Here is a 26,888-nt window from a genome sequence, read left to right on the forward strand (position 1 = left end):
TTCTTTATTTTAATCAAAATAAAAGATTGTTTACAGTTTTATTATTGCAAAATAACAAAATCATTTACATTAAAACTTCCGACGTTGTAATGTTGGCCCGACATTAATGAACCGTCAATGTTGCTACGTAAACTTATGTTGAAACATTTAAAAAAAAAATTATTTTAATTTTTAATTATTCATTTATTCATTTTTAATTATTTAACCCTAATGTAGATTTTCAAAACAGTGGAATAGATATTTTTTCACTAAAACTGTCGACTAATACTGTAGTACAATTACATTGGGATCGAAGTCGGGCTCGAAAAGCAATTAATTTAAACAACACGCCGCGCCGAAATTCAATTTTTTGGGGGTTCCACGCAGCCATGTTGAACTTGATCATGATGTTGTACAGAGGGAAAGTGCGAAAGAGAGTGTCGCGAAAAGGAGAAGCATGATTAGCTTTGGATGGAATTTCTGTTTTGACAGAAGATGAAGACATTTTACGACCCTGTACTGCGGTAGGAACAATGTACAAAATTTTATCATGTGTCCTTGAATGAATAATTACTTCTGCTACTGACAATGTTACTGTTCCTTAGTCTGGGCACTACACATAAAATGCCTGACCGTAAAAACGTTTGGGCAAGCGCTATTTAAATTTTGCAATAATTATTTAACACTTTTAAACATCTCTCATAAAGATGGATTTTAACCAGAATTTCCTCGTTTGGGATTGGTTCAGGAATTTTAGTGTTCCTCTGTTCAGCATTTACAAAGTATGTTGTACAATGTAAAAAAAAAAAATATTTACTTTTTAATGCATGTTCAAGATGATATTCAGCACTTATTTTGATCATTTAATAGTTGCAGTGGACTGTGCCTGAGACGATTCCCCACAGCGCCTGCGTATATAGTCAGCTTGTGAAAATGGTGAGAACCATGCAGCTCAAATTTTCATATAACACATATAACCTAGCATTGTTTTTTAGTAACTTGTATATTTTAGCATAAGACTATAAAAAATATTGCAACAACTTGAACTACTATTTACCAAGTAAACAAGACGAGGTTTATATTCTTAATTTCCTTAATCCTAAAAATACAATAGCAATGGATTCTGATAGGTAATCTAAACATGCTATAAATTGCACAGAGCTATGCATAATTATTCTACATTAAATACTTAATAAGCATAAATTATTGAAAATACTATCATATTCTATGATGCACAATTATACATGCATTATTTACAGGAATCCGAATACTCACAAGAAGGACAAAACCAGTATGAAAATTAACACAAAGGTAATATTTCTTAAGTTTTCTGATAAGATCAATAAAATCACATGAATTGAATTTTTGTTAGCTCACCTGAGCTATTTTAAGACCCAATAGAGTTTTCTGATCAGTGTCTGGTATTCGTCTGTCATCTGTAAACTTTTCAAATTTTTACATTCATCAGAATTAATCCTAATTTGAAAAAAAAAACACCTTCAAAATACAACTTTTCTTTCAGAAATTGTGCCAGAAATGTTTGAAGTATCTATGGGAATGATCTGACAACATCGAACTTGCTGAGCCTTCCTTCTTAAAGTGACATGACCTGATATTTGGCTACCCAGTTTGAGATACGAACTAATCATTTGTTGTACGACTTATTGTGTATGAGATTGCCACCATTTACTGGAACTTTGAATTTCCTGTCCACTTTAAACCCCAGCTATCTACAGTGTAAGTTGTTAGTATATTTTATTTTATGTTAAATCACTTGCTCATTATCCCAATAACTTGCATGTTAAATGCTGTAGATGCTAACCTTTGCATTTTCGTATTTTCGTAAACTCTTAAATTCTATGTGTTCCGAGTATGGTGCGCCATTATGTACATCCGTTTTGTATCATGTTTTTTCGTCTCTAAATTTGATCCTATACATATTATCATATGTTTTTGAAATAATTCGCTGAACTAGATCACAAAAGTTTAAGGATTTTATTATTGTATGAATGTTATCTACCTGCTCTAATCATAAATACATCTGTTTGTATATTTTTTCTATGAAATGCCATACCTGTTATTGATTTTTCATATTTTTTTTTATCCATAGTATCTTTCTGCTAAATGAAATAAAAGATTGTGGAGGAACACGGAGAAAAGGGCACCTCAACATGTTCAAGGTCAAGCAGGTAAACACAGTGGTAAAATGCTCAAAAAAAAAGATGGCAAAAAGTTACTAGTCCCCAATTTACATGTACATCCACAAAATCTGTAGCTTGCTGGTCTGAAACTATAGATGTCTTAATATGTTAAATGCTGTAAATGCTATTATTTGCATTTTCATAAATTTTGTAAATCTTCGAATTCCATGTGCTCGGATTACGGTACCATTATGTATGTTTCGTATCATATTTTGTTGTCTATAAATTGATCTATACATATAATTATAAGTTTTTTTTATGTAATTCTCTGAACTAGATGACACAGAGAATTTTATCATTGTGTAAAATGTTAACTACTTGCTTTAGTTATAAGTACACCCTGTTTGTATATCTTTTCTCCTTTTTTGTATACTCTTTCTATGGAGAGCCATACCTGTTATTAATTTTTCATGTTTTGTTTCTTACAGCTTTTTACCATATCCATAGTATCTTGCCCCTAAATGAAAGAATTATTGTGAAGGAACAGAGAAAAGGGCACCTCAACATGTTCAAGGTCAAGCAGGTAAACATAGTGGTAAAATGCTCCAAAAAAAGATAGGGAAAAAGTCATTAGTCTCCAATTTACATGTACACCAACACTAGTCTCAAAATTTGTAGCTCCCTGGTCTGAAATTATAGATAAATATTTTATTACCCAGACTTGAAAAAGTGGCATATCTTTTATGGTCTTCTGTTAATGTCAAAGTTCTGATGTTAAGAGAACCACCTGGAATAAAGAAACATTATATGGAATAAAACTCACAAACCCCTTTCTTTGTCATACAATTGTTCCTTTTTAGAACTACATTGCAATCAATGTAATCACACACAAATGTAAACACATCACCCCATACATGTAATATTAAATAGACCGCCATATGCACTTTCTTTTAAAATCTAGATAGGTTCAAAAATATGTCAGTTGTCAATAATTAATCAAAATTGAGCAGTGTTTCCTCTAGGTCAATTGATAAGTTTACAATCAACCTAGACTTTGTGTACTAGTTAATATATACATAAATCCAGAAGCACACATACAATATGTATATATAGGCAAATGGGTATTTATTTGCATATTTGTTGTAGAAATTAGGAGCTACATGTGCTTCTCCAGAGCTGAAAATTTCTTGGGATGAAGAGAAGAAAAAGCAAGTAGAAGCAGTTTTAAATATTGATTACGTCTTCATAGTACAAAAAATGATTCGAAAGATGATACTATCTATGAAATTAGAAAACTGAAGTGCCATTCTGATGAATGTGAAAAAGTCCGTAAAGAACAGGACACCAAAAGTGCCACTCTCAAATCAAAACACTCTAAAAGGCAGAGCATAAGAAGAACTAGGACAAATAAAGAATCTAACAGAGTCAAACCTAATGATGTAGCAATTGAACAGAAATGGGCTATTAGAGATCAAACATCTTAAGTTGTTACTGTTTTGCGCAAATGTGATGTTTTTTTTAACTTAACTTTAATTGACACATTCAATGTTAGATAAGAAAAATATACCTTGTGTTGTATTTTTGACAGTTAAAGCTTTTTCTGATACTTCATTACAGATTAAAACTGTTATATTTTTTATTGTTTAAACATTGATTGGTTTATCGTGTAGTATGCAATCACATATATTTTAATCTTGATTTATGAAATACATATATATACAAGTTTGACTTAATAATAAGTGCATGGACATCTATTGTGGAAAAAAATAAGACAATCAAGGGTAGTCTTAAAGAGCTTTGCTGGCAGTAAGTGGCAGATCTTGATACCCAAGTAAGAGAAAGGTGGTGTCTCAGACCGATCCTTTTGCTCTTGCTTGTGGGCAAGTGAGGCTTCTCTGTCAGTGGCTTAGTGTGTCATAGATGTAAAAAGTAGACTAAGCAGATGAGGTAGAGACATTTCTGAGTAAAAAAGGGTGAATTGTGATCTTAATAAATATAATATTGCAAGAGTAATGAGAATTGAAAGAGTAAAATATTAATTTGTTTCTTTCCATATGAAGTAAAAGAGTTTATGACTAGAATTTTTTGCATTAAGATTAAATTGTAATTAAGGCTAAAAAAATTGTTAAATATACTTGTACATATGTTTCTACAGGAAATTTTATATGTACATGCTCATTCTTGAAATTTTGAGGCAAAGTGTAGAAGATTAATGACTGAAAAAAATATCACTATCAAAATGTCTTGCATTCCAATGTAAAATGAGGATATGTTAAAGTTATAATCATCAAGCAATAAACCTAGCAGTTGGAACAAATATGGGGTATTAGAGACCAATTATCAGCTGTTACTATTTTGTGTAATTGTGATGCTTTTTCTTTAATTTGAATTGACATAACCAAATGATATAAAAAAAATTTTTTGGTGTTGTATTTTACACAGTCAACATAAAGTATTTACTGTACTTGGTTAAAGATTTAAAAGCTTTCATATTTTTATTGATACCAGATCGACTGGCTTATTGTGTCGCACACATGTACATACACTTTTAATCTCTGATTTATTGCCATGTTTTTACAAGTTGATAATTAGTGCATGGACATCTATTGTGGAAATACTCGGGAAGCAATATAAGGGTTGTCTGAAAAAGCTTTGCTGGCAGTAAGTTGCAGATCTTGATACCCATGTAAGAGAAAGGTGGCGTCTCTGACCGATCCTTTTGCTCTTGCTTGTGGGCGAGTGAGGCTTCTCTGTCAGTGGCTTAGTGTGTCTTAATAGATGTACATGTAAAAAGAATGGGCATTTTTAATGGGCATTTTTTATTGCCAACTTTTATTCTTCTGTGCAAAGTTTGATACGATTTTTTGTGGGAAATTGAAAAACCATTTACAACCCATGCAGCAATTTCAATAGGGGTAGTTTCGGTCACAAGTTTTGCAGTCTTTTGGAGTCAAAAATGACTGCATTTTTTTTACCTGTTGTGTTCTGATTTATTGCAGATTTAAATTTTACATACAATTCTATTTTTATAATTATTTTGTTATTGATTTGTTTGGACATGATAACCCATTCTTGTCAGGGTATCTTAAATTAATAAAATTTTAATTCCATATTAAGTGTTTTGTAAAATACAAAATTATTTAACTTACTAAAGTATTATTTAGTACCTACTACTATTATGCAAAAATTTGCTCCATTATAATTGAGCTACATTTATGATTGTAATTTTTTTAAATGCTGACATTTAGGCATTAATTTTGAAATATCTTATACTTTGTTAGAACTCATTGTTTGTACACAAATAACATAAAATAAAATTGAACGAGAAGTGGATTTGTGTATTGTAAAATACTTGCGAAAAACACAATTATAAACCATACGAAATAATGATGGAATAAGTATTAAATAAAAAAAAATTAGCAATAATATAATTATATTAAATTTCATCTAATACAACCATAAATTTTAATGATATGGGAAGGTTTAATCCATATATTTCATCACATATACAAAATATTTAATATTAGTTTATGAAATATTAAAATTTGAACGTATTAGTAAGTTTACAATTCTCCGTATATAGCTTAATTTTTGGAAGTATTATAAAGTAAAGTGTGAATTTAACAAAAAAATAATGAGGATAAGTTCTAGATTAAATTTTATTAAACGATCAAATTTAATATAACCATAAAACGTTTATTTTATGGGCATGTTTAATAATAGTTGTACGTTTTGTATACTCGAGGTATAATATTTGTTTATGGGAGACTTAAATCCGAACGTATAAGTAAGTTTACAATTTTCCAAACTTTATTAAATTTGTTCTTTTAATTTTCCATTAAACTCGTATTAAATGCTTATTATTTTCTAAGGTTTACGATCCCACAATATGTGATACTATGCATTTAAACATTAAATAATCGCAGCATTTAAATTGCATTTAAGGTAAAAGTAAACCCGACTTTTCATGCAGTGAAAGTTTCTATAAAACCTTTTGTTCAACACATTATCATCACTTTTGTGACGTAAACCAAGCTATTGTGACGTCTACTTCTCTCGGAAGTTTTTGTTCACCTAGCAGGAACTATATTGCGGGAAAATACACTAGGTGTTCCGAAGAGGTGGAATATGATGAAAAGCGTGCCGACGGCCGGGAAATATGAAGTTTTACGGCCCGATCACGTGATAAACTAGAACCAATCAGATAGTGTGTTGTGTAGAATATGTATAATGAGGTATAATAATAAATAATAATTATATATTTCTGGTTTACATTCCTCTGAATAAATTACAGTAATTGCCCCTAGCTTTATTAAATAAAACGGGGAGGAATGTCGTGAAATTGTATATGTAAATATGTCCACTATGTCCTTTCACCCTGACCTCATAGCCATCCACCCGTGCCGGCACGTTTCCTACCTCAGTCGAGAATTACCAGTCAACCCTTTCACCACGTTTTCCTGTTTGTTATATTTGTTGCATGTACCTGTGTTTACCTACCATGTAAACCTGGGTGCCCGTCGTCACCTTATGCTAAGGTAGGCGATACTTATCTATAGTAAAATGCTATAATTTTACTACAAAGTATTTCCTGTTTTGTTTTTCGCATCTGGTAAACAATAATTTTCTTTTTATTTCAAATATTGCCTGGTGTTAACATAATATGTGAATATATAATCTTTGACTTAAATACCACATTACAATGGGGGGATCTATGCACATAGTCTCCATAATATCAAAAAACTATACAATACCTAATTGATACAAAATCGTCAAGTTGTGATTTGTTTGAAACCAGAGTTTTCTCTGTTATTGTTCAAGTTATTAAACTTTAATCATAACTTTCTATGCTTTATCTTTGTTAAATAGAAAAGTCTTTGTGCATAGTATTCTCTACAATCCGTTAGCATCTTCAATTTCTAGAAATGTGCTTATTGCGAAGTTATTATCATAACTTAAAAAAGTGTTTGGCAAAATTTTTCCCTCAAAGTAATCAGCAACAAGAGACATGTCTTTTTGGACAGTTCCATTATTTTTTTTTGTGTGTATTTTTTTTCCAACCTTTTTCAACTTTTTTTCCCCATATATTTGTTTTTGACAACTGGGGGTCAGCATTATTCCTATCATCACATAGACATTTATGGAACATAGGGAAAATAACAAAAATTCTGACAGTAAACTGCCAAGGCCTGGGGGATATAGATAAAAGAAGTGATGTTTTCAAAAATCTAAAAGCTAAGAAATATAATGTTTATTTTCTTCAAGATATACATTTTGTAGAAAAAGATGAGAACATGATAAGAACACAGTGGAGATGTAAAGCTTTTTTTAAAGTTCTTTTAAATCTAATTCAAGAGGAGTTTCTATCTTATTTGATGATAATTGTGAAGTAAAAATATGCAACGAGTTTAAGGATATTGAGGGAAGTTATCTTACTTTAGATGTTCTCATTGAAGACTTACCTTTTTTACTGATAAATATATACAGTCCAAATTGTTATAGTCCCAATTTTTTTTAAGTTTACTTAATAAAATAGAAGAGATAAATTGTTCTCAACACATTGTTATTGCAGTTGACTTTAATTTAATTTTTGATAAAGTGTTAGATTCAATGAACTACAAAAATTTAAACAATCCAAAATCACGACTTGAAGTTTTAAAACTTATGGATGCTTTAAACCTAAAGGATGTATATCGTGAAAATAACCCAAACTTAAAGATTTACATGGAGACGAAAAAACCCAATTAAACAAGCTAGGCTTGACTTTTTCTTAATATCAGAATCTTTGTTCACTATGACTCCTTGTGTAATTTACGAGAACAGTTATCGTTCTGATCACTCACCAGTGGTGTTTAGTTGTAAATTAAATGAGTTCATAAAAGGAAGAGGATTCTGGAAATTTAATAACTCTTTACTAACTGATAAGGAATTTGTTAAAAAGATAAAATGTAAGATTGAAGAGGTCAACGTTTAGTATGTCTGCCCTGTTTACAGTATGGAAAGACTAAGCTGTCTAGATAATGATGATTTTCAATTTACTATTAGTGATCAACTTTTCCTTGATATTTTACTAATGGAAATAAGAGGAAAGTCAATCTCCTATTCCACTTACAAAAAGAAGGAAACAAATGAAAGAGAAAAACAATTAGAAAAAGAAATATTTGAATTGGAACAAAATTTAACAGAACAGTCAATAAATGAAATTGAAGAAAAACAAACACGAATAGAAGAAATAAGAAAAACATATATACAGATCAAGTAGATTTGGCCTCGTTAAATTCATTTAATAAATACTAGTACATAATTAAGCGTATGCCCTTATCCTCTATACTTTAGAACTTTCAGTCGACAAATTGCATAAATAAGGTAATGAATATATAAATGAGTTTTTAGCTAATGGTAAACATTTTTGTCTTACACGTCGTCGAGCCTCTTTTGTCTTAAAAAAAATCCAATAAGAAATTACATCAAAAATAATACGAAGATTAATCATATGAAAATTGTCTCTGTATCTGACTCGCTTCATCAAGATGTGCTTTAAAACATCTACTGCATTCTCAATCTGGGGGTTTACCAATTTCTAATATCTTCATCTGCAAGGTAAATCAAATCACAAAAAATAAGAAACACAAAAAGAAGTAAAACAAATACATGTATAAAGACACATATCTCAGAAAAGTATCTAAACCCCTTGTCTTTGAATATATAAAACGAAATATTTATATATCTTATTTACTGTATTTCATCTTGGTTAAAAGGTAAATATTTTAATTTAAGAAATGATGTACCTAGTGGCGTTTGATCAGCATCATTGTTGCACTTGCGTAGCTGGAATATCTGACCGATGGATTCCAGAGATATGGGCCGCCTGACACAGACCAGCGAACGTTCAGGAATGCTAAGTGACAGGAGTTGAACCACCACCCCCCACCTCCAGTGTGAACAGCACAGTTTGCCGCCTCATATCTGTCATTGTCCCTATCAGAGGTCGTGAAGTACATCTCAGAAAGGTCACGGCCCGGATTACCAGTATTTAACATACTGTCACCTATAGAATTGAAGAAAACAAATTAATTTATCATATGTACTAGGAACACGTGCTTTTGTTTATTATGTGCTAATAATAGCGACAGTAGCTATTGGTCAGTATTTAAAGGTCGATACCTGTAGAACGGGTGAACAGGTATTCACTTTAATCACGATTTTAACTCATTCGAAGGTTTTGCTTTGCGACATTCAGACGTATACTTCCTAATGACAAAAATTGTAAGGAGACAGGCCCATCCCCGTTTGAAAGTCGATTCTACAACCAGTCTACAAATTTTATATGGCATTGCATTCGACAAAGACAGCTATTCTCTTCAAACATTCAGTTTACCATCGAAAATACAGAGACGGTTCATTAAACACAGTTCTCGTGGTGAAGTATCCAGAATAGCGCATGCAGACCGAGAATCCTCAAATCTTAGATACGTACATGTATACCTGAAGTAATGATTTTCACGGCTCAACAAAAGACGAGAAGTCCAGCATTCTTTACATCAACAGTCAAAGGAGATTTCACAGTCATAAACAGAGTAACAAAGGGCCATTTAAGCAGAAGATAAGTTTTAAAAATAATGTTTTCAGTTTTTGGTGATAATTAAGGTTCAAGTTCAAGAACGCGGTATTAATTTTTCCCCCGTTTATTATTGTAAAAATAAAAGTACATAATGAAAGTAAACACAGACAAGATACCTTTTCGATAAGTTATTTCACCTATGTCTATCTTCTTAGAATTTTCCACAGCTCATCGGAAGACAAAGGTCCAGAATCGCCTGAACAGTTCAACAGATTTTACATCCATAAGCAGAGAGTATATAATGGTCATTGAAGTAAAAGATAAGTATTTTCGATAATACTTAAGTTATCTATAATGAAAACGTTTTGAATACAATTGAATTCAATTCACTTTATTACGTAAGACATACATTTTATTGTATAAAATATAAATTTATAACTTGTAAACAGTAAAGCATAGCGCTGGTATTTTTTCTTTTTAACAGTCAGCATAATAATTATACAATCAGTATCATGATGATGTAGAATATACAAATCATTTTTTAATTGTTTATAGAGCAGTATGACATTCATTTAAACACACAGAATACATGTACCACTTCGATAAAGGATTTCGCTTATGATTATGAGAGAGTAGCTAGAATCTACAGCAGGCTTCGATATACTGTATGAATGTATTTGTACATATGTACATGTATGCTTATTTAACAAACCCTTAAAGACTGATTTGGACTTGATTTCACAACTAAGTTAAATTAGGTCGGGAGATTATAATTCAGCTTAATTTTTACAGATTCTCTTCGCAACACACTCTGCTTCACATGGAAAACAACAAACTCTAGATAAAACCTCTAGATATAAGATAGATGTATTTTAAATACTATCAATCAAAAATACAAAAGCCTACTGCTTGTAAATGAAATCATTTCATTTTCTCGTTATTAAATGAAAGATAGAAGGGAAAAGCTCTGGATTAATTTTATCTTTAAAAAGCTTTCAAACAGTTAAGAAATGTTATTTAATATTGTTGACTTTCTTTTCTGGTCTAATGATAAATATCCGAGTATACTATATATTTCAGTAAAATATTATAATGAAGTTATATGGAATACGATTGATTGTGTTCAGGTTTCACGGTCAAATTTTGATTCAACTGTGAACGTTTTGATATTTATGATTAGCCATATCATATTGTTTTGGACACGACTTGAACAAACTAGATTTCACTCATCAGCACTACGACGCAAATAAAAATTAAATTTGCAGTTTGTTTTCAAAAGACATGCGATATTTGAAAACAAGTACACGTCGGTTGAAGTTGTTACGTGTCGAGGAGCTTTTTGATTCAGTGTATAGATAGCAGTCTAAGTTTTCAAGAACATACAAGCATAAAATTGTATATATAATTTTGTTTTTTGGGAATACCAGAACGTCTTAAATAGGAATATCTTAACTATTATTATTTTAGGTTTTATTTTGAAATAATCGTAATGATTTATAAATTTTGAATGAGGGACGTTTTTTTATATCCCTGTATTTGAATCTATATTGAACATTGAACGGTTGTGATTATATTTTATCTGTGTTATATATGATACTGCTTCGATAAAAATTAGAAAATCGGATGTACATGGAAATGCCGCTCTAAAGGCTCAAGACCCTGTATTTGTATCTACATTGAACATTGAACGGTTTTGATTTTACTTTATCTGTGTTATATATAATACTGCTTCCTTTAAAATTAGAAAATCAGATGTACATGGAAATGCCGCTCTAAAGGCTTAAGAAATTTAAAATGTTATAAAAATAATATCCATGCACACTGTCGCAGAATATAAAATGAAAAGTGATCTAGAAGTCGTTAAAAAATTACATGTAAAAATTTTTTTTTTTATATAGTATAATGGAAAAACAGTACTTAATTGTATTTTGTAATAGAAGTTTATAAAATAGTTATATTTTTGCACAGTTATGAAGTGTTGGTTTTACTGCACATGAAGATTCAGTATATAAGATACATTTAATGCACAGTGATCTTTATAGTAATCCTGGTGCTTAGTATGCCTCATTTAGTAGATTTATCATTATGTTCTTGGTGCATAGCACGTTGCAGCCAGTGAAGTTAGTAAGTTGATGTTGCTGCGTATGTGACGCAAGTAGAGTTTTCAGGGTGTTTCTGGTGTACAGCACCATGCATCCAGTGGAAGTCCTGGTGCATAGCACATTATAGCCATTGAAAGTCCTGGTGCATAGCATGTTGCAGCCAGTGGAAGTCCTGGTGCATAGCATGTTGTAGCCAGTGGAAATCTTGGTGCATAGCATGTTGCAATCAGTGGAAGTCCTGGTGCATAGCATGTTGCAGCCGGTAGAAGTCCTGGTGCATAGCATGTTGTAGCCAGTGGAAGTCCTGGTGCGTATTGACGCAGCCAGTGTAGTTCTAAACATTTTTCTGGTGTGTAGCACGTCGCAGCTTGTTAAAGTCTGGTCGAATAGTATGTTGTCAGTGTTGTAATCATGATGATTTCTGGCGCACAGAATGATGCAGCCAACAATAATTTACAGCGATACTATGCTATACAAATTTGATATACATGTATTCTAAAAGGCTTGTTGCAAATTTTAATTGATTTTCAGAACTTATTTACGTTCGGCAAGCAAATTGATGGAAAATGCTTTATGGCGAAAATTATGATGATTACTTAAGATAAACAATCGTCATTAGTTTTGTTTGGAATGTAAAGATGTTTTTTATTTAAAATTCATAAACGTATAGGAGAAATACATGTTTGCGTTCAATCTAGCAAATGGTACAATCAAAGTCTATACCCAAAAAGAATAAGACATAAGTTGTATGGTTCTATATACTTAAAAGAATATACTGATGTTTTTGTTTTTGAACGGTCAATTTTAATAGACAATAAAGTGAATTGAAGGAAAATACAACTGTATTAACAGCGCATATTATGATGATTTACATCTGATAACATCTGTCATGTCTGAAAAATGAAATCTTAAAGACTTATACTTTTATAAAAGAAATATATGTATGCGTTTAATCTTGCTAATGGTGAAATCCATATCAATAATATAAAACACTATATAAGATATGATTTGTTTAGTTTCTTATGTTTGATAGCTTAAGATGGATGTTTGAGTTAATTGAACGAATAATGTTTGGAGATTCGATGTTATTTTATGATACTTGTTCTTTATCATTTATAGAAAAGACAAAAGGGACCTGAAAAAAGTGAGTACGATCTAGTTTTTTATTTCCAGTATCAGCGTCAAAACTATGGTTGCTTTGTTGCAAAAGCTTGTTTAAAAAGGATCATTGTTCCAAATATTTATTCAACACAAGAATCGGATAAACATTTTGAATGCTTTATATTTATTCGGACAAATATAGGTTAAGATTGCATATCTAGTTTTACTTAAAAATAAATAAATAAATAAAGTTTCCACCAGAAATTGTTAAACACACGTATGATTAAGAAAATGCAATAAAGATCAACATTTACAAAAATTTTTAGCAAAGATTCCTTATATAAATGAACATTAATTTTTAACTGCTTCTTGGGCTTGTAGAAAAACCAGAGCCCCCCTTTCTTTATGTTCGAAATATTGGCAAGCAAGCGCTTCCATTTCCTATGTAGACAAGTGTTCTTGTTTTGATTGTAAATAATTTATGTTCGTTTGAGTGAAACGAATTAGAACATAAATTAATTTATCATATGTACTAGGAACACGTGCTTTTGTTTATTATGTGCTAATAATAGCGACAGTAGCTATTGGTCAGTATTTAAAGGTCGATACCTGTAGAACGGGTGAACAGGTATTCACTTTAATCACGATTTTAACTCATTCGAAGGCTTTGCTTTGCGACATTCACACCCACCCACCCACCCTCTTACTTACTTCAACCTTTTACTAGTATTTTGTTTAATAAAGAAAGTAATTGTTTTCATTTCAAGAAAATTGAAAGTTTTGTACACAACAGATTAATTGTCAAAGATGGGAAACAATTTGCTTAGTCGCTCTAGATAATTTTATGTAAAATTTGATATGAATGTAAGATTGTTGTGTAAGGGTACATATTAGCTACATATAGTCGAAATGTGTTTACAGATAGTTCTAACTTACATTCATTCTGCATAGGTTTTACTTAAACTAGTCGATTAATTGTACATTATAATATATGATACGTACATAAGTTTGTGAGAATGAGTCCGCCATTCATTTTGTTTACCTCGCAATTGCTGCGGACTTACAGGTTTCCATAGTTTTTTCAACATAAATCGATGTTGTTTTTTATCTATGGTTTTTCCTGGGCGGCGAGGGAAGCATAATTGTGTTCATACATGCATTATATTACGTTTTTAATCAGTGAAGTGAGGACATATAAAAGCATTGTGTTAAAATGCATTTTGTACTGTTATGTGTGATTAATTATATTTTTGATATATTGTAGAAGGAGGGTAGAGAATCGGTACCATTGAAGACTTGTTTTTGTAAATGTATACGTCTAATAAATATTGGCAAGCAAGCGCTTCCATTTCCTATGTAGACAAGTGTTCTTGTTTTGATTGTAAATAATTTATGTTCGTTTGAGTGAAACGAATTAGAACATAAGAACTTTGTATTTATATTGAACCTTATTCGTCATTCGTACTTTATATTCAGATTGCTTTTATAACTTTTAGGTATCTTTACAATTTTGTTTTATTTCAAAAGCAGGGAACTCCATTAGTCAAGTACCTAGGGTTCCTGTAGCAGGTCCGGCGAGATAAAGTCTGTATTTTTCAGCTTCACTGGCGACAGAGAATCGATCGTATAATTCATACAGCTTACTTCCATTCGCTATCGTGATGGAGACATAGAGGTAGGAGTTGTGTCCCTTTGTTAGTTGATAGATTAAATCATTTCCTGTACAAAAAAAAATGATAAATTGACAGTGTTTAATTAAATTCCAATTATATCTTAATCAAGGTTCAAAAGACTAATGTGTTCTGTTGATCATTGATTCTGCTGATTATTCTATTTATAATGATTGTTGATCAATGTTTTTAAAACGCAGTAGACATTTTTTTAAGATGTAATTTATTTCAGTTCATTGTCCTCGTGGAAAGACTTTTTGAAAATGGTTTTCTACCTCTTACTATTAAAAATAGATTTGGCGTATATATGATCTAAAAAAAATATACAAGTCTGGAGATTAAGTGTAGCTGTACATCATACTTGTTATCGACGTTCAAAGTCAAATTTTCACCCTTTTTTGTTCCCGAGTTTCTACTGTTGAACAACTTTAAACCGTGTCTGATATTTGAATTCCTAGTCGGTAAATAAACCGGTTGTTGATTTTAATCTCTGATATAATATTATAAGAAACGCGATTGATTAAAATTATGTAATTTTCAGAAAAGCCCTATCTTTATACAAAGTAACAAAAAAATATCTTTTTAATTAAGTTAGTCTTAACTTAAAAAAATACGAAAAATAAGACGTGATGCTAAAGTTGTCTCTGAAATTTATATTACTACGAAGATAATTCTTCAAATAAAAAAAACATAATCCTATATTCGTCGTAATCCATTGTCAAATTACCGATCCACACTTCATGTTCTGGTGCACCAAAGCCATTCTTATATTCTGCCCAAGTCCTGTCAAAATCCACGGATCCATCATATCGTTTCTGGATTGCCTAAAAATATATAATTACACGTTACTGTACTTCAAATGTAATCGGGTATTTTATGATTGCTATAACACCATCTATTCCGGAAAGAAAAAAAGAAAAAAAAACCCACAAACCTAGTAGACTGTTTTAATACCTGCAATACTGGTTTTTCGTAAGACAAAATAGTGTATTTTTTGTGAAATATGACGTAAAAGCAATCTTTAAATATACGTCATTGAAATTTCAATCGGCAAGAACACAACTAAACGTTATTAATTTGCCCTGGAAAAGAGCAGTACCCCTCTGCCTGAAGTTGAGATCATCAAAAGTTTCGTCTTTTCCTACTGTCTTTGTGAGTAGCAAGACAGTTTGGTCCAATGCGTATCGTGCATGATAATACGTTGGGAAAAATGTAATATTTAGCAAGAAAATACATTTATCGAGATTTTTTTTCAACGGTGGCCCAACAGCTCTCTGGTCGTCCAGATCTTTTTTTTTTCCTGAACAAGGAACTACAGTTCTACAGCTTCATTGTCATCTATTTCATACATTTTATTGAAGAACGAGGAACAAAATCGTATGTAATAAACAGAATGTTCATGATTCCAAGATTTTGAATTTAATTCATTCAACACTTATGTAAGGTAATAAATAACTCTCATCAATAAACTGGTTAGATTGATTATTGTACGATCATTGCAAGTTGTTGGTTCACTTATGTGTCCGGATATACAGATTTTATTCAGAAATATATCCATTTCCTATTGTTTTCTCTATAATAAACACGACAAATGTCCATCTTGTAAATTTCATGGTAATACATGTGGTATGTATATTTCTCTTTTGAAATAATACAGAAAGGTCAAATGTCAGCCTGCATGTATGAGTGGCGTATAAATACACTGAGGAAAAAAGTATAATTGTTTACTAAGAAATTAGATATGTCTTTTTTTCAAACAAAAGAAATAATAAATTATCTTCAAATTAAAAGGCTGAGAACTCCGTAAACAGCCCATCTGAATCATGTCGAGAAATCGGTACAGCCACATACATATGTATCAACTGATACTAATATCGTCCCTCAGTCATTACCATCCAACTTCGTAAGCAACTCAACTTCCGCTGTTAATCTAATATCCACAGAAATCGGTTTCCTGACCAACGCTTATTTGATCAACTACAACATTGCATTCAATATGGCGGCGGAGAAGTGACCTAGGACCTATACACGTGTTCGCGCTGCCGACAACCTAAATCTAGGTCACATAACAAGATTGCTTTTGATCATAATTTAAAATTCTTTTGTTGTTTATTTCATAAATGTTTACATTTGACTACAGTACCTAAATAATCATTTAATTTGTTTTGTATTTTAATTTATCGGACTATTTTTTGTTTTAGTAAAGGTTGACGTCATGAAGCGAAGCAATGGAAATAGCAATGGAATGCCTCATGCATTTCAAATGTACTAAATTAGACGGTATTTTGATTTATTTTAAGATTGTAATTTCATGTAAATATGAAAAAAATAAGGAATCACTGTCTAGTTAGGAGACTATGACAGGGACATCAACGATAGTGGGAAACATTTTAGCAAAATTTTAGAAAAACGGGCTTCGTCCGTGATACAAATTATCCCATCTTTTACACTATCGTTTATGCCCAGGCATAGTCTTTTATCTAGACAGTGATTCTTTCAACATACTCAACACTTTGGGCCATTTTTTTTGCAGTCAGAGTTCTTAATCGTGCAAAACCCTACCGCGACGCAGGCATCTAATGTTAAGCCCTTGGCAAACGAATAGTCACTTTCTATGTTAACTTGTTGTGCTAGACTAAGCGCTATCTTTTTTTTTATTTAAGTATCAAAAAGATATATTTTGTATTGAAAATTCTGCCTTGAAATTTAAAAAAAAAGTATTTATTTATGCTAGAATGTTTAAAGAATTGTTTTTAAAAAGTGTGCCAAATATTAGCACTTGTGGCATGAGACAAAGCACTCCTCTTTACTTAGGACAGCAATAAATCGTATTTTGAAAAGAAATGAACGTTTTTTTTTTGTTGCTTTTTTGACAGTAAGACAATACTAAGTTTTCGTTTAATGTGTCATTTTTGATTTAATATACATGTATGTCATACGAAAAACAAACAGTTTCAATAAATTTAAGTCCTACAAATTGTATACGTAACGATTTGTTGAAGAAGATGTAAGCTCGGTTTGATGCAGTGAAAGTGGAATATTTCTTTTATGTTTGTTTGTTTGTTGTATAACGTCCCTCTCAAGAATTTTTCAGTCATACTTTCCGATGCTCGGCAAGGGCACTGAGCATTGAAGGACCTTTTACGTGCCAGCACCTTCTGCGACACGGGACCTCAGTTTATAAGGTTTCATCCGAAGGACCGGTATCTACCCCCCACAGTGGGATTCAAACTTGAGACGTAAGGATCTACTCCTTACTCCGCGACTCCCCCTGCGTTACGCAGTCTACAAGATTTTATTTACGTTTTGGACAATTTTTATCTTTGTTATCTGATAAGCTTCGACATGTAATTTTTCAAGACAACAGGCATATCCTGATTCTTTCTATATGATTATTTATCTTTGTCATGCAACATCTTCAGGAACATCGCAATAAAAAAGATAACTCAAATTTTCTTATAACATAACAACATAATTTAACCAAAAATGTTCTTTGATTGGATTTGTTTTCAGATAAAGCATGTAAACAGCATCAAACCTGTTTTTATCTCGGCCCAGGTATCAGTTTAAGCGGTTGGTCTCGGGCCAAACCCTCTGAGAACCATCCGAAAACAAACCGCTCGGGCTAATACCTGAACTGAGATCAAACAAGAGTGATATTCTATACATACCATAGTACCAGTCGGGCTGATACCTGGACTGAGATCAAACAAGAGTGATATTCTATACATACCGTCCATCCCCCGCCCATAACATTCATATCACAATAAACTCTGACAGGAGGAGAGCTTCTGCCAGAGGGATAAATCTGGTACACATCGGAATTAGTCTGACCGTTTTCGTGAAGGTCCTTACAATCTACAGGAAGATCTGGAACAGGAAAAAAAAATCATTTTACAGACATGCAGTGGTTTTATACCACATTTGTAAAAGTGCAGACAAACGCAGGCATTCTTTTCAGGCATTAAGGAGGAGATACAAAATTATTAGCAAGACGAATCCTTATTAATTTTTTCCTTGAAATATGATCTGTTGGTAAATTGTCTAATTTTTTTTTTCAATTCTAAATTAATGAAATGTATGGAGATAACAAACAGAATTCAAGATCAAAAGTCCATAAAGCAATAGAAAATAAGAGCAGAGCAAACAAGGGCCTCCAAAAATCATAGTTAGGATCAGGTGCCTTGGAGGAGTTAGCATGCACTGCCCACCGGTCAAACCCGCCGTGTGCACTTTGTCATGATCGGGAATTAGCGGAAATTCGGGGTCAAATTAGTGTATAAATAATGGACTAACAATAATATGAAAAACGTCAGACAGCATTTGGCATAATGATAAATTGAGTTTTCAGACAAGGTCATAGTGTCGACCATATATGATAATATTTAATATCATGAATAAAATTGCTTTAATAAAGATTGCTTAAATATCGGGTCTTTTGAAAAAGAAAACTTTGCAAAGACATTGGGGAATTCATCAAGGGCTTCACTTTAACCTCTATGGGACTGTAGAATATAGGAAATAGAAATTTCAAGTTTATATAGCAGAACTATTTCTTTAAATGTTTTTTGCAATTTATTCTATCCTCAATTTATATTTTTTTCGTATCACAAAGTTGTGACGTCACAATGGGTTTCGTGTTAGAGTGATGAAGTGAAATGAAGTAAAGTTCTATATGAAAACAGTGTTAAACATTGATAGTGGTGTATAAAATATGGGATGAAAAGAATCTCACGTGAATTGTAGTTAGATATGTTTTTTTATCCAACTCGTTGTATATTTTTATCCCTTCACCAAGGCTTGGGGATACAAAACCGCGTATTTTAAACTTGTTGGAAATAAATCATATTCAATTACAAATCATGTGATATCTTATATATATATATATATATATATATATACGAGGGTCGTTCAAAAATTACGCGGACTTGTTGCACAGAAAAAATATTTGGCGACATAATCGGGCAAAATGTCACACATAATAAAAAAAAATCTTTACTCATATGTCTTCAAAATTTCATATCAAAGTGCTGTAAATTGGTATCAATTTTGGGTGATGTTGGTTGATTTATCATGACATATCATGAAGTCACGGAGCAGCGAAATCTTTGACGTTACGGGCATTTAAAAAAAAAATTTGATTTACTTTATCTTCACAACATCCATACATCATTTTGTATCAAGCTTAAAATCTATTAAACAAGTAAAATATATTCTTTTCTTTTGTTTTAAAACCAGGTATTTACATGTATGAGATATAGTGTGACATTGGATCACTCTCAATCACGTTCTTAACAGTCCGGATAAAGTTTTCGTCGATAACCTTTTTGTCCTCCCGTATACCCTTTTTACAGAAGTCTAACGGTCTAAAATTTAAATTTGCCATTTGTAGACAAACGTCATGAATACCCTAGTTTACTGCATGTTTTTATGCATATTTGAATCTGTGTTGGCGATATCTCGAGCATTACACAAAATTTAACAAAAGTGTGGTGCTCCATCAATTCAGGAGACGTCATTTTCACAGGTTTTTGCACCGGAATGGTTTGGCATTGTAGAAAAATCACTATATTTCTTTTAGTGCTTCAAACACAGGTCAGAAATCTAAATACATAATAATAGAACAATATAAATATACATTTGAGAAAATTGTCGAAAAATATCGCGAATTATAGAAAGATAATGACTTAAATTTTCGATTCCGCATGTTTTTGTTTTCATTTTTTGTCGTGCTCCATACCTCTCTTTCAGCGATATCAACAGAGCGATAATTTTAGGAGAATTTTTTTAAAATACAGAAATTTTGCCCAAAATTTTTTGGAATCTTTAAGATACATATTTCTGTAAAATTTCATAATTATGTGACGTCTGTAAGAGTAAATAATACAAGAGTCCGCGTAATTTTGAAACCGCCCTCGTATAACACTCGGTCGAAAGATAATATTAGTTATATAATCTCCAAGTTGGTGAGCACAATCTTTAACATGCCTGTGTCGTCGAAGATTTTAATCTAATTGCTCCGTGATTTCATGTTAGGTCTTCAGTGATCATTAAATTTATATCAATTTTCAATATTTGAAAATGGAACATTGCTGGCTACTAAAGCAAAGATTCCCTTGCATGTATAATATGTTCACTTTCCTATTTTAATGTCGACAGACGTGTTTCTATGCAACAAGTCTGCAGGATTGATGAACACCTCTCGTACAATAGTTAAAGTAGATGTCTTGGCGATCCATCTGATTCCCGGAAGAGATGGAAGAGGACCACGACCTGTACATGTGATCGCAAAATTTCGAAACACCGACATCAAGATCATGGTAATCAAAAACAGATCTGACGAAAATCTTTAAAAGATCTTCACCATGCACGATCACCTAACACAAATGAATGCTAAACTGGTGCACGACTTGAACAGTGATCCACGAATTTACAGTGCTTGGTATTATAATGGAAAAGTGTTTGCCCTAGACGAAGAAGGAAATCCTCACAGATTTGATATTTTTGACAACGCGTCTGAAAAATTGAAAGGACACTAAATATATTATTGAAATATGCAGCGGAGCGGACTTTGCTTTAACACATTCTGACTGTGAGATCGGGCTCGTTATTCTTAATTCAGATCATGTTTACTTTTTGTGTAAGTGTGTCGTTGAGTGTGTGCATGTCCCCCTGTTTTTATCATTATGTGTTTTCATTATTTGGAAAGATGGTGCTTAACACTTTATTTGATGTCTCTTTATTGCTTTTTTCTAAACCACTACAAACGAAATAAGTTGCTCAATTAAACTAGCAACGGTGAATTGTCAAGGCTTGGCAACAGGTACCAAGAGACAAGATGTTTTAAATTATTATAAGAAAAAAGGTTTTTCAATTCTCTGTTTTCGAGATACTCACTTTACTAAAGAAATAGAACCTTATGTTGAATCACAATGGGGATATAAATGTATTTTTAATTCGTACAAGTCAAACTCAAGAGGGGTATGCATTCTCTTTAATAACAATTTTGAATTTCAGATTCACAGGGAGAAACAGGACGATAATGGTAATTTATTGGCTCTCGATATGACAATCGAGGATAATAAAGTTACTTTAATTAATATCTATGAACCAAACTCTGACAATTATGAGTTTTATGAATTAGTAAGAGAGACTTTTTTTTAGAATTTGATAATGATTAGTTTATATTATGTGGTGATTTTAATCTGGCTCTTGACCCTTCAGTAGATACCGAAAATTATTGTAACAAAACAATCCAAAGGCAAGAGAAAAAAATTTCATGATTTACAAATAATTGATTACTTTAGTGTTTTGAATCCAAATTTAAAAAATGTTTACATGGCGAAAGAAAAATCCAATAAAACAAGGACGTTTAGATTATATTTTAATTTCTGAAAATTTGTGTAACTTGGTTGAAAACTTAACAATTAAACCAGGGAATAGATCAGACCACTCATCACTGGTTATTGATATAAAATTCAATACCTTTAAGAAAGGAAAAGGAGTCTGGAAATTTAATAAATCTTTAGTTACAGACATAGCGTACAGTGTACGTTATCAAAGTGAAAGAAACAATAAAGTCTGTTAGAAACAAATACGAAAAGAATAATGTGCTTATAGAAAATATGGATAACAGTACATTTTTGAAGTCCTTGTAATGGAGATTAGAGGCATTACTATTTCATGATCATCATATAGAAAGAAAGAAAAAATAAAGAAGAAGCCTTATGTATTGCACAAATAGAAAAATTAGAGGCAGAGAATATACCAAATCTACATATAATAGAGGAGAAAAAAAACAGATCTTGAGAATTTAAGAAAAGAACGGTTACAAGGTCATATAATAAGATCCCGAGCCAGATGGATTGAAGATGGAGAAAAGCCATCTCAATATTTTTGTAAATTAGAATCCCGTAATTATTTGAATTAGATTATCAGAAAGATTAAAATAGAGGAAAATGACACTATTTATAATCAGTCAGAAATTTTAAATAAAATCAGGATGTATTACAAATCTCTTTACACTTCTGTAGATGCAGAACTTCTCGACATCGATATTGCAGAAATTATAACAGTTACTGAGGTTCCAAAACTTGAAAATCATGTTGCCAAAACACTTCAGGGAAAAAATTTGGAAAATGATGTCCTAGAGGTGTTAAAAAACATGAAAAACAATAAGTCACCAGGAAGTGATGGCTTTACAGCTGAATTTTTAAGTTTTTTTTTGGTCAGATTTAAAACATTTTATAGTACTTGCCATAAATTACATATTTCAGAGAAAAGAACTCCCCATTTCTCAAAGATTAGGGTTAATTACCTGCTTACCAAAAGGTGATAAGTCAAGAGAATTTTTGAAAAATTGGCGGCCTATTACACTTTTAAATGTGTTTTATAAACTTTCATCTCGGTGTGTTAGTTATAGAAGAAGATCCACCCTGGACAATATCGTATCAAATACTCAACTTGGATTTTTAAAAGGAAGATATTTAGGTGAAAAGACCAGATTTCTTTATGATCTTATGGATAAAGAAATCTGGTATTTTCACCTATTTTCACCTATATATCTTCCTTTTAATAATTCAAGTTGAGTATTTGATATGATATTGTCCAGGGTGGATCTTATGGATTATACTGAATCTAGAAATACACCGGGATTGCTTGTACTTATAGACTTCGAAAAGGCTTTTGCTTCAATATCCTGAACCTTTGTGTATAAAGTATTAGAATTTTCTGGGTTCGGTAAAAACATTATTGAATGGGTAAAAATTCTAAAAACAAAATTTTGCGCATCTGTACTTCAGTGTGGATTTTTATCCGAACAGTCTTATATCCAAAGAGGGTGTCGTCTGGGAGATCCCGAAGATCTGTTTCTTCTTTGTGCAGAAATTCTTGCAATTATGATCAAACAAAATCAAAGCATTAAAGGAATTGTTATTAACAAAACAGAACATAAAATATCCTTATATGCAGATGATACCTGGCTTGCCCTTGAAGGTTCACCTAAATTACTTTTTGCAGCATTCGAGACAATTGATTTTTTCTCAAAGTTTACAGGACTTAAAATTAACACCTCAAAAACTAAAATTGTTTGGATAGGTTAACAAAAATTTCTCTAATCAAGTCTTCCATCATTCTCTCATGAAACTTGAAAGGGGTTGTACAACTTCCAATTTACTTGAAATTAATTTTTCAGTAGAGCTAGATAAAATTATTGATATAAACTACAATGTTCAAATACCAAAGATGAAAGCGTCAATTCAGCAATGGAAAAGAAGGATTCTTACGCCTATTGGCAGAGTTACAGTTTTGAATACGTTAGTTTTACCAAGACTTAACCATCTTTTTATATCTTTACCAAATCAAAGTAAAGAAACTCTATCACTATTGAACAGAGAAATTTTTGAGTTTATATAAGGAAATCAAAATTATTACTCAAGATTTTCTACAAGGAGGATTACAAATATTGGATATAAATAACTTTGTTGCATCTCTCAAATGCTCCTCGATTAAAAGATTAACAAAAAGCAATCAACCATGGTTAGATATTTTTTGGCAATAAATGGTAAAGACATATTGCATAAAGGTTTTTGATTTTGGTGAAGAGTTTGTGTCTTGCTTTATTGTAAAAAATAACAACAATTTTTGGAAAGATATGTTTAATTTATGGTTATATTTCATGAAAACACTCAACAACAATTCACATATTATGAAAAATTAGTATCTAAACCTACCTGTGTGGTACAATCCCAATATAAAAATGGGAAACAAAAATATTTTTGTAAAAACTTGGTATATAAATGGTGTTAAAAGTGTTTGTCATTTTTTAGACAATGAAGGAAATTTTTTAAATGTCACTGATTTTGGAAATAGATTTCATTTGTCTAATGTTTGCATTATGCAATACAACAGTGTTATCTGTGCTATATCCAGGTTTTTAAAAGCAATGTCTATAGATTAATCATCTGTTAAGAGGGAATGTTCCCCTTTTATTCCTTTTTATTTTGAAAATATTATTGTGTATGAAAAGTGCACTAAAATAATTTATAGATATTTGAATAGTAACAATGTCATTCCTACATCAATATTTAGATGGAACCAGGAACTATCAGTGTTTTTAGAATCCGATATTTGTGTTCAAAATGTTTTAAGGTTTGTTTTAGAACAACTATGGATACTTCTGCTCAATGGTTACAGTATAGAATCCTACATAGAATCCTTCCAGTGAAATATTATTTGAAGAAAATAAGTATTTTATCTGATGATCACTCTACCTTTTGTAAACAGGATATAGAAACAATACAACATATATTTTTCAATTGTACAAAAAATTCTTCACTATGGAGTAATCTTAGCAAGCACATATTTACAAAAACTTCTAAAAGAGTTGGGTTTAACACATGGAATATTATTTTAGGTGAAACGCCATTTTCTTATCATAATAGGGTGATAATTCTCATTATTTTACATACAAAGCAATATATTTTTTCTTGTTTAAAGCAGAACAAAATACCTATGATTACTGGGCTGCTACATCATTTAACTCTTAAGTACAAAGTAGAAAAATGCATATCAATTCAAAAATTTACATTGAACAGTTTTGAAAATCTATGGTCACCATGGATTAATATTTTTGAGTTATAAACATTTATTAAAACACCAACTATAAATATTTCTTGAATGGAATACTGTTTATTTAATATTTTATTCTTGTTTAAAATCAAAGGGGAAGTGTGAATGTGTGTGTGAATGTGACTAAAAATCTTATTATGTAACTTGACATGTCACTTTTTGAAATAAAAAAAATAATTATATTAAAAAGGAAAACACATTATTTAAAGCCATATATGGCGTAACTGATCAAAAAAATATATTTTTGAAAAATACAAAATTAAGTAAAGAAATATAGTTAATACATTTAAATTAAAACTTTTCATACAATTCTGAACACGTAGAACACCTCGTTTCAACTAATAATACGATTTTATCTTCTCTGTAATGTGTTATTTAAATCTTTTGTATTTTCTTCCGAGTCGGAGAAAATTCCGAGAATCCAAATTAAATTTTGATATCTTTATAACGCAATTGACTTAGATTTTGTAATTTAGGGAAAATTTCTATCTTTATATAAAGTAATGATACAAATAATAAGTTCTTATAATTTTAGTCTAATAATTTTCATTGTACATACGCCATAATTCTATGAAATACATTAAGATACTTCTTTGTTTGCACCAAAAAGGAGGTAAGTTACTGATATTTATTATATATAAACTTTTAGAAAGAAAAATGAAGAGTATTTTGTGAGACCTCTTTAACAAAGAACATAATATGGGAGTACCCCCCCCCCCCGTTTTTTTTCTTTTAGTGTAAAAGATATACGCATCAATATGAAGAAAAAATTGACCTAAGTTTGCGTTCAGAAGTATGAAGAAAAATTTGGAAACACAAAATAAGGTCTATCTAAATTATTAATTTGATTTAATAATTTGACTTTCACATATAATTTAACAAAGAAATCAGTAATCAAGGCAGGATTCTGCAATAGAACTTGTTTGCACTCAAAAAATCAAACTGAATTAATATTTAACAGATTTTCATTTTCTAAAAAAAATGAATTAATATTCTACCGATTTTCAATTTCTTACAAAAACAACCATTAACACTGATCCGAAGAAAAATGGAATAAAGAGTTTCGCTGAATACATGTAAATATAAGCAAATGTGTTGTTTGTGGTATTTGCTTGAAAGAGAAAGTAAAGGTAACAGAAATACATACAGTCATAGTAGTATTTCCAGCCGGTCTCCTCAGATATGCCACTCGCGAAGATCTTCGTGTGGGTACGGCACTTCATCATTTCAGGATTGTATCCGAAGATGACACAGTTGCTTTGACACATCGCAGCACACTCAATCAACGAGTCAACTTCATACTGTCCTGAAAGTTCCGTATCTGTTTTCTTATGATCAAATTCAGGTTTTCCTTTGTATCTCACAGACATAGTTGAAGCCTGACACACTCCGTTGAAGACTACAAACAAAACGATAACCCCCCAAAATATAACCCAATTACTACTCATATCTTACGACTATTTTACTCTGTCCACAGTCTACCTATTAAAATCTGCAAACTGATGTTTAAGCTCCCATGGTTAAATATAGAATGTTTCTTCTTTTTCTTAAAAGTGATTGGTTAAATGATCGGTGTTTTACTCGCTGGTGCGAAAGAATTGTCAGCATCCTTAGTTAAGTGAAGTATGCTGAAGCAAGACTCAGTATTGAATAATGCAAGGCTGACAGAGGATATCCTTTTATATAATTAATGCGTCTATCTTAG

The 26,888-nt window shown here is 31.3% G+C and overlaps 1 protein-coding gene and 1 long non-coding RNA gene across 2 annotated transcripts; one reads left to right on the forward strand and one right to left on the reverse strand.

Moving 5' to 3' along the window:
- Positions 1–254: 254 nt before the first annotated feature.
- Positions 255–2,631, forward strand: LOC134244429 (uncharacterized). Its single transcript, XR_009987222.1, has 5 exons — positions 255–915; positions 1,239–1,290; positions 1,502–1,716; positions 2,090–2,168; positions 2,609–2,631. It is a non-coding gene; the product is annotated as an uncharacterized LOC134244429 (long non-coding RNA).
- Positions 2,632–8,677: 6,046 nt separating this feature from the next.
- Positions 8,678–26,553, reverse strand: LOC134244420 (fibroleukin-like). Its single transcript, XM_062726688.1, has 6 exons — positions 26,331–26,553; positions 18,288–18,424; positions 15,282–15,378; positions 14,436–14,603; positions 8,963–9,168; positions 8,678–8,713 (listed from the first exon to the last, which is right to left on the reverse strand). The coding sequence occupies exons 1-6, from the start codon at positions 26,551–26,553 to the stop codon at positions 8,678–8,680; spliced, it is 867 nt and encodes a 288-aa protein (XP_062582672.1).
- Positions 26,554–26,888: the final 335 nt, after the last annotated feature.

Source organism: Saccostrea cucullata, unplaced genomic scaffold (assembly GCF_032062105.1).
Source record: "Saccostrea cucullata isolate Sc308-1 unplaced genomic scaffold, CSIRO_AGI_Scuc_v1 ctg1149, whole genome shotgun sequence".
NCBI lineage: Eukaryota > Metazoa > Mollusca > Bivalvia > Ostreida > Ostreidae > Saccostrea > Saccostrea cuccullata.

Bases quoted from the DNA above. Each gene is read 5' to 3' on its own strand.
- LOC134244420 (XM_062726688.1), bottom strand. From the start codon at position 26,553: ATGTCTGTGAGATACAAAGGAAAACCTGAATTTGATCATAAGAAAACA. The intron at 15,379-18,287 runs GTATGTATAGAA...ATATATTTTTAG, and splicing joins TTATGGGCGGGGGATGGACG to GCAATCCAGAAACGATATGA. The intron at 8,714-8,962 runs GTCAGATATTCC...TTTACCTTGCAG, and splicing joins CATATCTCTGGAATCCATCG to ATGAAGATATTAGAAATTGG.